At 44.3% G+C, this 12,509-nt stretch overlaps 1 protein-coding gene across 5 annotated transcripts in view; it reads left to right on the forward strand.

Moving 5' to 3' along the window:
* The window catches only part of PPA2 (inorganic pyrophosphatase 2), an 80,734-nt gene extending 68,729 nt beyond the window's left edge, over positions 1-12,005 (forward strand). For 3 of the 5 annotated variants that reach the window (XM_070609391.1, XM_070609389.1, XM_070609393.1), the window contains 2 exons: positions 10,714-10,754; positions 11,802-12,005. In XM_070609391.1, the coding sequence (XP_070465492.1) occupies positions 10,714-10,754; positions 11,802-11,868 (108 nt within the window). In that variant the 3' untranslated portion in view covers positions 11,869-12,005. The remainder of the gene's footprint in view (positions 1-10,713; positions 10,755-11,801) is intronic. The other 2 variants (XM_070609392.1, XM_070609390.1) reach the window with 1 other exon arrangement.
* The last annotated feature ends 504 nt before the right edge of the window (positions 12,006-12,509 follow it).

Consider the following 12,509-nt stretch of genomic DNA (forward strand, 5'->3'; position numbering starts at 1 on the left):
ATGGTTAATAGAACTGTTGCAGGAAGCATATGTTGATCAAAATACAATTAAGTGAAGTAGCATTGAGACCAAAAAAGTCATTAAATGTCACCCAACAATATGTACAGATTAGGAAAAATATTGTCACTATAACCAAGTACACTAACCTGAAAGCCGACAGCCTCAGGGGTGTTATTTGGAAGCATTTTGGAAACAAAATAGAAAAATCTACAGAAGTAATTGGTGATACTTAGGTGAGACACCTTAAGAAAGGTGGTAGATCTCAGGAAGATGAGAATTGAAACAGTTGAAAGGATTATTGGGTTGTGTTTATGAACATAGATGTTTGAATCATATACACTCATCAGAGGCATCGCTGTGTCAAAACAAGGTTTGTTCCTGAGATCTCTGAGCGCTGGGGTGCCCAGAGGAGAGCCCTCTGTCCTGTCACTCTGGGTGTCCGGGCACAGCATGTGGCCTCCGGCAGCAGGAGTTCAGCCACAGGAACACCCGGTTACATTTTTTGGATATTGTGTCAAGTTTTTTTAACTTTTACCCAACTTTATAGCCAAAGAACATGGGATTCTTTCCCAGTTCTTGAGGACTATATGACTAGAAATTGGAGGTTTATTTCAGGGAGCAAAGTTCAGAGCACTTGTAAGGAACAGAGACTGTGTGTATGTACACATGTGTGTACACATCCTGCAATTTGCCTTTCAGATCTAATACTAGTGGATATTTAACGACAATTGATATGACTACTGGGGTTTAAGATGCTACTTTTAGGATCCTTTACTATATGTAAATGTTATTTTGAAAATATGTTGAGAAGATTGAAACAAAATTTATAAGTTTAATCTAATAGATATATATAACTAGAGAATACGTAGTTTTTTCTGGTACATGTGGACACTTGCAAAAATTGAGTATAAAAGAGTTGCAAAAAAATGCCAAAAAGTTGATGTCATGCAGGCTACATTTTCTGTCTACAATATGATAAAGTTACTAATCAGTTATGAAAATAGTAAAAAAGAAAAACCCAAATCCATATATTTAGAAACTAACAACACTTCTAAATAAGTCATGTCTCAAAAAACAAATTATAAAATACTTAAAATTGAATGACACCTAAATCACTGTGTCAAAACTTGTGCAATGCAGCAGAAATAGTTTTTGAGAGAAATTAAATGTATACAGCAGAAATGAGGAAAGAAAATTGAGAGGCCAAACATTAAACTCAACAATTGCTCTGTTCTTTGTCCTACCTTTTTACATTATAAGAAAGAAAATTATAAAGAGTAGAGCAAATATTCAATGAAATAGAAAAAGAAATAATGGCAGGGATCAATTAAAACAAAAACTGGGCTTTCTTTTAAGACTGATAATATAGACAAACCTATTATAGGAAGGATGATGAAACAGAGAAGGCACAAATTAAAGTGAAGACATAATTACAGACGTAGGAGATATTTAAATAATCAGAAAGGAATATTCTGAGATGTTTTTGGCAATACCTTTCTAAACACAGATAAATTGACAGTTTTGTTTAAAATATAAATTACCAATATTAAATCAAGAATAAATAGAAAAGCTGACTAGATTTACAATAGTTTAAAAGAAAACTTGTTGTGAAGATGGCAGTTTCTCCCATATTTATTAATGACATCCATCGGTTTTTAATCAGAATCCCGATAGAGTTTTCACTGAACTTGACAGGATAGTAAAGAGCCAGCAAAAGTCTAGAAAAGATTGATACATTTAAATAAAGTAAAAAAGAAAAAGAAAGAAAGAAAAAAGCTGTAAACAACTAGGGATACTATAAAATAAAGATTAGCCATTGATTGGGAGAAGATGTTTGCATATAAATGAGAAAAAGATTAACAATTTATTCAAATCAACAAGAAAAAGATAACCCAGTAGGAAGAAAATTGGGCATACAGTGCGAATGGACAGCTCCCGAGAGACAGTCCTAAATGGCCGGTGAAGGGGAAATTTGCCAGATCTCCCAGTAATCAGTGAGGCCAAACTAAGACACAGAGTAATTCCCAGCATCAGACTGGCAAACGTTTAGAAAAGCCTGATATACAAAGTGTGTTTAAGCCAGTGGGAAAAGGAGACCTCCCATACTTGCTGACATGCCCAGTGGGAGCATGAATTGGTGCAACTAGTTTGAAGAGCAATCAAGTGATTTCTAGTAAAGTCAAAGATGCTTATAACCCATACTCAGAAATTACTCATCTAGATACACAGTCTATGGACACTAATACCTGTGTTTACGTGATCAGACATGGGAAAACTGGCAATGGGTAAACGTCCATTGATAGACAGCAGGGGGAACAGACTTACGTTCCGACAGTGGAGTCCTGGCCACAGGTGCCTCGTGGGGAGCAAAGCTGCGGCTCTGCGTGGATGGAGCCTGAAGGCGCAGGATGGGGTGAACAGAGCGTCTGCTGCAGGACGTGGGTTGGGCGTTGGTGTAAAAGGTAGACAGCCAAGGCAGTTCCTTCCATCCCTGATGCAGACAGATGTGGCGTTCACGTTTTAGAAACATGGGTCAGAACAGTAAACACAGTGTTAGCCTGGGATTAGAAGTTACTTCTGAGAAGGAAGGAAATGATAAGATTTCTATTTTGGATGAGTGGGGAGAAACAGAGACTTCGGTTGTAAAGTTAATAACTCTTTTAAAAGTCTAGGGAGTAGGTATGTATTATAATACTCTCTGCATTTTCCAAGTATTTCATAACTTAAAAAAACTGTATGCCCAGAAAAACAAGAGAAAATTAATGAACCCAAAAGCTAGTTCTTCGAGAAGACCAATAAATTGATCAGCCTGTAGCCAGAGTGACCAGGAAGGAGTGAGAAGACAGGTTTCCAGGGTCAGGCGTGAGACGTCAGAGAACAACAGGGAGGCCCTGCGAAGCTCCGTGCCAGCAAGGGCAGCCGTGTGGACGAAACGGACAGTGCTCGAAATGCGTGCACTGCCAGAGCCACTGAGGAAGGAACGGACATAAACCAGTCAAATCTGTGCTTAAAGCCTTTCCACAACACAACTCCGGCCCCGTTGGCTCCCACTGCTTGTGCTCAGCGCCGCACTGAAGGTTCCAGCCTCGCAGTAAGGCGTTTAAAGGAGGGGAAGGCATCCAGATCGCAGAGGAAGAACAGCCCTAAGATCTACCCAAAAGCTGCTAGTATAAGTGATTTTAGCAAATTTGCAGGATACAGATCAACGTACAAAAAACAATTGTACTTTTATATACTAGCAACAAACACTTGGAAATTGAAAATAAATACATTATTTATAATGGCATCAAAAATATGGAACACTTAGGGATAAATCTGGAAAAAAATATGTGGAGAACTTATACCCTGGAAACTATAACACGTTGCCGAAAGAAATCAGAGCACTAAATAAAGGGGAGGATATGTCATGTTCTTGGGTTGGAAGACTCCATATTGTTATGATGTCAGTTCTCCTTAAAGTGATCTTTAGATTTAATGCAATGTCAATCAAATTCTAATACGCTTTTTATAGAAACCAGCAGACTCATATGTAAATGCTGAGAACCTAGAAGAGACCAAGTAAGTTTGTAAACAGTAACGTTGGAATAGTGTCTCTTCCTGATTTCAAGACATTTTATAAAACTACAATAATCAACAAAGTGTAGAAATAGTGTAAAAGTAGACAAAGAGATCAACGAAACCAAACCCAGAAATAGACCTACGTATACACAGGGACAACTGAGTTTCAAAATGATCATCTTTTCACCAAATAGTGCTTGAACAACTAGTTATTCCATATGGGGAAAACCGCTTCCATCCGTACCTTGCACTGTGTATGATGATTGTCTAACGTGTGTCTTAGACCAAAATTTCAAACAAAACCGTCAACCTATTTTGACCTTGGGTTAGTTAGGCAAGATTTCTTAGATATGACACTAAAAGCATAATCTATTTTTAAAAATGATAAATTGGACTTCATCAAAATTAAACACTTCTTTAAAAGACAGTCTTAAGAGAGTGAAAAGAAGGCACATACTGCAAGAAAATATTTGAAAACCATGTACCTGATAAAGGGACTTGTATCCAGAATATGTAAAGGACTCTCACCATTCAATAATAAGAAAACAACACTCCCTCCCCCCCAAAAAATGTGCAAAAGTTTTGCTTGGTCACTTTGTCAGAGAAGATACACTGAAAACACAGGAGCTGATGCCACTTTCTAGTCGCCAGGGAAATGCAAATTAAAGACCACAGTGACCTGCCTAGATACACTTTAGGAGAGCCAGGAGTGCGAGGGGTTAGCTATACCAGCCTGGCAGGAATGTGGAGGACTGGTCCTCCGTGCCCTGCTGGGTGAGTTGCAAAACGGTACAAATGCTCTGGAAACCGGATTGGCATTTTCTTGGAAAGTTGAATACATACCTGCCCCATGACGTAGCCATTCCAGTCTTAGCTGCTTACCCAAGAGAAACGAAGGCTGTGTCATACACAGACATGTGCACAAATGTTTGCGGCAGCTTTATCTGTAAGAAACAGAAACTGGAGACAACCCAGTGTCCCGCCCCAGGTGAAGGGGTACAGAAGTTGTGGTGTAGTCACAGGAAGGAAGATGCTCGGCAATGAAAAGAAGTGAGTCATTGACACATGCTGCAACATGGCTGAATTTCAAAAGTTGAATGAAAAGAGGCAGCAATATCACGTGTCGTATCGTGCCATCTATAAATTTAGGGAGTGCAGACACAAAACAGACCGTTGGTGGGAGTTTGGGAGAGAGCTGAGGGCGTCTTACAGTCCCTTTTACAGGGCGGGGGGAACTGGGGGACGGTGGGGAGCATGTTTATTATCCTGATTGTGATAATGGCTTCACAAGTGTGTGTATATGTCAGAATTTATCCAGCTGTACACTGTGAATACGTGCAGTTTATTTCATGTCGGTGTTAGTCCAATGAAGCTTCTTTAAGGAAAAAAGTTTGTTCTGGCGTCAGACTGTCTAGGTCCAAATCTCAGCTTTTTTATTCTAACTTCAGGCAAATTATTTAACTTATTTATGCCTTGGTTTTCTTATTTATGAAATGGAGTTAATAATGGTATGTTCCTCATAGAGCTGTCATGTAGAGTTGAAGGAGATGACCCAGCTTGAGTGTGGAGCAGCTGGAAAGTACTCCACGGATGCTGGGTTTTGTTGTCACTGTTGTGGTTAGTCGTAGCGTTACGTCGCCTGCAGAGGGGAGTCCACGACATAGCCCATTTCACTGCTGGGAAGCGGAAAAGCCAACCTGATTTAAGTTATTCTCTAAGAAGTGTTCTGTTTCCAGAGACTTAGCAGGACGAAGGGGAGGGAGAAAGAGCATAAGGTAGTTTCCACAATGTAACTTATTCCGGTACTTAACCCTTTTCCCACCTGGGCATTTCCCCCGGAATTCTCGCACGTGCTTCTGCTGAAGCGTTTTCTTGGTGGCTGCTCTCTGGGGAAATGGAAACCTGCAGGCGTCACGTGAAGTGGGGCAAGTTTGCATTAGGTAACTTGTAAGGTTCTCCAATACTTGGTGACTGTAGTCATTTTACTGGAAAAAAAAAAAAGCTTGAACTTTGTGAGGTTCCACACAAACTCGGTGTGTGTGGGACCAAGAGAGGGCCCCACGCTCCTTCCTGAAGGCTTCCCAGACCTGCTCAGACCCCGCGCAGCCGGGCGCCCCCAGGGTTTGAGACTCATAGAATCTGGGATTCAGGCCAGGAGACAGTCACCTCACTCCTCTCAGCGGCGGGGGCGCCGCCCGGGCTCACGGGAGAGAGGGACAGCATTCGGGAAGGTTAGAAACCCGCGGAACTGGAGGGCAGCATGCTCCTGCAGAGGTCACAGCACCTCCGTCTGACTCTGCTTTGCCTCCGAGTGGCCTCGTTTCTGCTGAGAGAAGACAGCGGTGATGGCACGTGGTGCACAGTGAGCAACGCTCTGAACGGAATTTCAACTTTGATGGAAAATGTGTCGCTCTGGGCCGGCCCAGTGGCCTAGTGTGTGGGTCCCACCCAGGTCGGTCCCGGGTGCAGACCTTTGCCGCTTGTCTGTCAGTGGCCGTGCTGTGGCGGCGACCCCATCCGAAAAGAGGAAGATTGGCAGTGGATGTTAGCTCAGCAAAGAAATATGTGTTATTCTGACTAGTTTGGTAGCTTTATTTCTTCAGTGAAGCGATCATGTCCACAGTGCTGTGTGGAGTTCCGGATGGTTTTGCTGTGTTTGGTGTCAGGACTCAGTAACTGGCTTGTAGGGAACAGCGTCCGGGGGCAGTGACATCAGGTCGTGGTTCACGTGTGGCCTCGTCCATCCCTGACCCTCACCAGCAGTCCCCAAGCACGCGTCGGCTTGAGGTCGAGACAGGTGGCCCGGTGAGGAGTGTAGGTGGACCAGCCCATCAACGTGAGCGCCGTCTGAGTCTGCGGCGTGGTTACCACAGAAGGCAGTCGCACAAAAACATCCACACCGAGGCCTGTGTGCGCCCTTTTCCTGAGGCCACAGACACCGTGTCAGAGAGGCAGCCAGCCTAGGAGTGCTGTTCTGGGGTCTGTGCTCCGGTAGGAGAATGCCAACGAGGAGTGTTCAAACTCACTTACAGGTAGGAGAAGTGGCGGCCGGGGTAGGATGTTCCAGTCCGCTCTGGTCGTTGGACCCGACTGCCAGCAGCGTGCTCCTTCAGGTGGGCCCTTGATCTCTGCGTGGAGCCGTTGAGGATGTGGCGACAGCAGTTTCACGTCCCAGAAGGAGGGGCCAGCCCTGGCTTCTGGTCACTGACGCGCAGCCGGTGTGGGCTGCGCTCTGCCCCTGCGCGGCTGGACAGCCTTGGCCGCCAGGACTGGCTCCTGGGCAGAGCCCTCCTGAGGCGCGTGAGGCGCGGCTCGAGTCCGTGCCTTCAGGTTTGTGTGCCTGTGACGCTGAGAGTGAGCGTCTTTGGGACAGCGCGCTGTAAGAGATTTTCAAATCATGTCCTTTCTTCGTAAGTCAGGGTCTGATTCTAGTCAACCTGCATCTCCCTGCTTCTTTCCCTTTTTTGCCTCTGAAAAGCTTAAAGGAAACGAGAGTAAATCCATCATTTTGTTAGCTATCAGCCAATTATTTACATTCTTGAAAGGAAGTGGAAGAGGATGAAACTTACATAAACTTAAAATACTCTTACATTTTGTTTATGGATAACTAAACATTGGTCATGTTTTGTGGGTTTCTAAAGCAAGAATCAGAAAAGGAATGTGAAAATGCAGTGAATCTGGACTCCCTGCCTTATGACCCGGGACACACGCAGAGGCCAGGACCCAGCCGCCCCTGGTGGGTGACTGTGAACCCGCCGTAAGTGGAGGAATGGCCACCCTCGGTCGCACGGTGCCCGGATTCTGCCTCGGCCCCAGGTGTCGTGCCGGGGAGTTACTTTGCACAGGTGTAGCCTGTGCGGGAACTGCTGGCAGGGGCGGTGGGGTTTGGGGGCGAGACACCAAGCGCAGAGGGGTTGTACTAGAGCTTCCTGTTAATTTAAAATACAGTTTATACGGAAGGGGCACAGAGGCTGGGGTAAGCTTGCCTTGGTTGATAAAAGGAGAGGAATACTTCACAACAAGAACACTAGATGTGTTTGACAGGAATTAAAGATACAAATCTTCATGAGAAGTATTTTGGGAGTGGGAACGGGGAGGAGATAGCAGATGAGAGTGAAAAGTAAAACTCACTGTTGTGTGGAGACTTCATCTCAGGTGGGAGAGGGTGCCCACGTTCTCCCCTGCTGAGAAACCAGAAGTGAGTCACTGGGAGTCCTGTCTCAGTTCTTACAAGAAAATGTGACGGGGGTGACCCCTGAGGACACGCGATGCTGCCGTGTGCCCCTCTTTGTTCTTCCGTTTCCATAAGCAAGACTTCTCTTGGCTGTTATGTTTAAGGATCAGGAAGCCATTGACAGTAGGTGGGAAATTAATGCTGCTGCGTGTCAGGAACCACTGTTGTTGTTTTCACATTTAAATGTTGGTCTCTTTGGGCGTATGTTAATACTGAAAAATGTAAGAAAAAGTTACCCCCAATTGAGTAGTGATCCTCTCTGAGTGTTAGACTTACCGTGACGTTTGTTTTCTTTTATATAAGGTTTTGTACATTCTGAATATCTTCTACCAACCGAGAAAATATTTTGAGTGAAGAAATAAAAACATTCTGGAAATTAATTTAAAAATAAAATGTAATGATAAATGTTTTAGTTAGGGTAGTTTGTCCATTTCTGTAATACTTTTTAGGTCAATGAGAAGCTGCTCAATTATTCTATTTTATATACCACATATTTTCTTCCTTTGAAATGTTTGGCAGCTCCAGCAAGAAGCAGCTGCTCATTTAAGCAGGAAATCTAAATAAATGGCTAACTTTCTAACGAACTTTGTAACAGGCATCCTGCCCAAGTTAAAGAGCAACAATTTCAAAGAATAAGCAGGTTACTCGATTTTATAGTCTGTTTAGAAAAAGAGAGCCGTCAAATCCCAAAGGCCTAATCTCAGTTGGTATAACGTTTATGTTGTAGTGTTACTTTCACACCCAAATTTATTTAAGTTCTGCCATCTCCAAAACCAGCCGTGGTTAAGCGTGGTCTCCGTGCAAGGAAGCTGAAGAGAATTTTTCTTGTTTTTTGAAATACTTGGAAAATCTCAAGGACGTTTTACATAAAACTTGTACAGAGGTCTGTATTTACATCATTACATCATCCTTTCCCATGACAGAAAATAAAACAAAGCATAGTCGATTAGTCTTTTTTTCTTTTTTTGCTGAGGAAGATTGTTGCTGAGCTAACATCTGTGCCACTCTTTCTCTATTTTGCATGTGGGATGACACCACAGCATGGCTTGACGAGTGGTGTAGGTCCATGCCCAGGATCCGAACCCATGAACCCTGGGCCGCTGAAGCAGAGCACACGAACCTAACCAGTACACCACTGGGCTGGCCCTTGATCAGGCTTTTTCTTAAAGAATGGAAGGAAAAATAACTTTAAACTATTTATGACTTGGGGGAACACATTAGGGCTCTCCAGGGAAACAATCTTTTTATAAATATAAAAAGAGTCGTGCAGCCTGGAAGTCCAAAACCTGCACCGTGGGCCGGCAGGCTGGGGGCCCGGGAGGGCTGGTGCAGAGGAAGTCCAAAGGCACCTTGCTGGAGAATTCCCTCTTGTTCTGAGGGGCTCATCTTTTTGTTCTATTCAGGCCTTCAGCTGATTTGGTGGGGCCCACCCACAGCATGGAGGGCAATCTGCTTTACCCAGAGTTACTGATTTAAATGTTAATCTCACGAAAAACACCCTCCAGGCTGACACATTGACTGTTACAGGAAATATTTTAATATTGCTGAAATTTAAATTTTTCTTCTTGCTGAGTTCATATTCGATATGGCCCTTAGACCTGAGCAAGGGGGTCCTGCTGGGGGTCCTGCTTTTCAGAGGCTCCTGCTTTGGTGCTCATCCACGGGACAAGATGAAGGAACCAAAGTTCAGCACCACCAGGAGCCCAAGCCCCCCAGTCTAGATCACCTCTCGCTCCTTGAGACCCTGGAATTCTTTGCCCAGACAGCTCAAGCCTGGCGCAGGGTCTGTGGGCACCTCCCCAAGTCCCCGTCATGCTTTGTGGACTGTGTGCCCCCGTCCTGCAGGGGCCTGTGGATGGGCGGCTGTGTGCAGGGAGGGGGTGTGTGGAATGTCTGCCCCTCGCAGGGGCGGCCCTCACAGTGACGATGGAGCCAGGGGCAGGATGAGGCCACAGGTCTCGCTTCCTTGCTCTGCCATAGTCAGGCCGCCTCTGAGGTGCTCAGAGAGCCAGACGACAGCTTCCAGGTCCTGCAAAGGGGTACTGTGGAAGAGAGTTGGAGGGAACATCTTTTGTGTTCTGTTCGTCCCTTTGTTAGCTTCGCGGGTAACTTTCCAATATCCAGGTGTGTGGTGTGTGGCTCTCCATTCGTACTTTGCCTCGAACCTCAGATGCTGCAGTCAGATCTTTCCTGTTGAGGGTGAGCACGTTCAGAGAATTAGAAGTTGACCATTCAGTTTGAAACCTGTAAGTGTGTTACACGATCAGGGTCGTGGGTATCCCTCTGGGAGAAGAGGTTCAACCGGGGAGGCTGGCGTGCCCCAGCTTGGGCGGCGGCTGCAGGCGGGTTTATTCCAAGTATTCTTGGGCTTTGTGCATCCTCTCTATGAAAGATGGATCTCCCAATGAAATGTTTAAAAAAACTAAAAAAATACATATTTTTAGTTAGAAAAAAAACTTTTATCTCAGAAAAACCTTGCTTTCAAATTTGTCTGCCACAGAGGATATTACGTCTGCTCTTAATAGTGGCCCAGTCATTGAAATAAACAGATAAATTAACTTAAGAGCTCTAGAAGAAGCTAAATCAACTGTGTAATGTGTGTGTGTGCACACACGCATGTGCAAACTGTGAGTGTGAGAGTTTGCCTGGTTCTCGAGTCTTCAGCCGACGAAGCAGCTGCGGGGACCTCTCTCCCTCATCCTCGGTGGTCCCGCTGCTCATGAGAGGACCAATCGCCAAGCCGCGTCCGTTTCTCTGAAAGAAGGAGCAGTGCTGCTCAAGGGCAAACAGCGGTATTTGCTTGGTTCGGGTTAGAGACCCATCGTGTGTAAACTGTTCCCTAAGGTCGTGAAAACGCTTTTCTGGATGCAGTTTCCGCACTCAGCGTTCCTTGTAACAGACTGACTCTGCTCTTCTCTCAGGTGTCGTCTTCAGTGAACAAGGACGGAGAGGAGGACGGTAGGTATGCTGTATTTCAGTTCTTGACCAGCTGGATGTGTAAATTTGTTTACAGTAGTGGAAAGCAAAAAATGAATATAATAGCTTAATTCAGAAGTCATATAAACTGAATAAAATACTTTTTAAAATAGTCATTAAACTTTCCAGATGAGCTGCCTTATTTCCTAACTTCAGAAAATGAGAAAGAGCACATTTATTACTTTTAGGCAAGAAAATAGTTTGATTTTGTGCTTTTTTTTGGTGAAGTGCTGAGAGATTCCAGCCATTTCTAATAAATTTTAAAAGACTCAAAATATGTGAATTTGGGAGATTTTCCTTATTATCTCTCATCATTTTAATGAATCGTTGATTTTAACTGAAGGTTTTTAAAATCAAAATTTATAGTAGGATTAAAAATACCATATTTTTTATTACCATTATTTGAGGCTGTTTTGAGAAACAAGTAAAAATGTTCTGTGGTAAAAACTTCAGAGTACAAGAATATGCACACGTCATTTGTCATTCAAACTATTGCAAGGCCTTTGGCCTTTTAAGGTAAAACATTAGAAGAATATTCAACTTGCAAATTTGGAGGGAAAATGAGAACTGTTTACGATGAGTCGAGTTCTAACGTGTGGAGAAAGGAGCGAATCCGCAGACGTGGCTTCATGGGAAAGCAGCACGTTCCTTTCATGGGAAGCTGATGAGGTCTTTGCAGTACTGTCTCATTTTGGGTGTTCGATGGGCAGTCACTTTTTGCACTTTGGTATTTTTCTAGACCTTTCCTGCTGCAGCCAGGACAGTAACTTCTGTATCATTCAGTAGAGACTAGAATGACCAGACGGAGGTAGGAAATAAAGTGGGAGGCTCTAGGAGTGTCCGTGTGTTTTGTTAGGACCTGGCCGCGTGAGAGCAGGTGGACGGGAGTCTAAGGGGAGCAGCTTTACTCAGGGATGTGTCGTCCTGAGCATGGCTGTTTTTACTGCCAGACCCACACACTCCCTAAAGATCTACGTTAGCTTCTCCCTCCCTCCCTGCCTCCCTCACCCCTTCTCCCCCGTTGTCTTCACAGAGCAAATGTGGCACTTCCTGGACAAGTGATGGGCCGTGTGCAGTCTGCCATCTGGATGCCAGGCTAGGGGCTCTGGACTCTGCTCCCCAGTGCTGCACACGGGCAGCCTGCTCCATGAGAATCTGCTGACTTCCTGTCGAACCTTCATTTCGTCCCAAACTATTTGAGATATGCAATGTATAAATAAACACTGAAACCTCTGAATTAGTCTCTGTTGGATATTTTTATGATATGAAAATATTTTGTTTAATTTCATAGCAGAAGTTTGGAAGCACCGAGTTTTGACCAGTTCTAACTTCTAAACCTGAAGGAACCCAATGATCTTACTAGCTTTGTTTCTATAGGTGAATGTGAAAATCCCAAGTTTAGAAGTTAGTAAGATTTTTGTGGGTCTCACTGTTCTCCTTTTCATGCCGTATTCTCCTCTTTCAAGTCCGTTGCTGGTGGGGCTTCACTTCGCCCGCCTCTGTCCTCTTATCAGGCCCATGTGATATGTTCACGTTTGTTAAGACCCTCTCCTGTAATTTACGATTTTGGAGAGCCTGAACTCTGGGTCTCATCTCTATGGTCGTGACTCCCAAGTCTTCCTCAGAGGCCAGGTCTCTCCTGGGTCTGCCTGTGGGTGTCACTCTAAGTGCCCAGACCCTCTGGTCCCACACTGAGCTCGTCATCTTCCCTGGTTCTTGAGCCACGGAACAACCTTGTCCC

This window comes from Equus przewalskii, chromosome 2 (genome assembly GCF_037783145.1).
Source record: "Equus przewalskii isolate Varuska chromosome 2, EquPr2, whole genome shotgun sequence".
Taxonomy (NCBI): domain Eukaryota; kingdom Metazoa; phylum Chordata; class Mammalia; order Perissodactyla; family Equidae; genus Equus; species Equus przewalskii.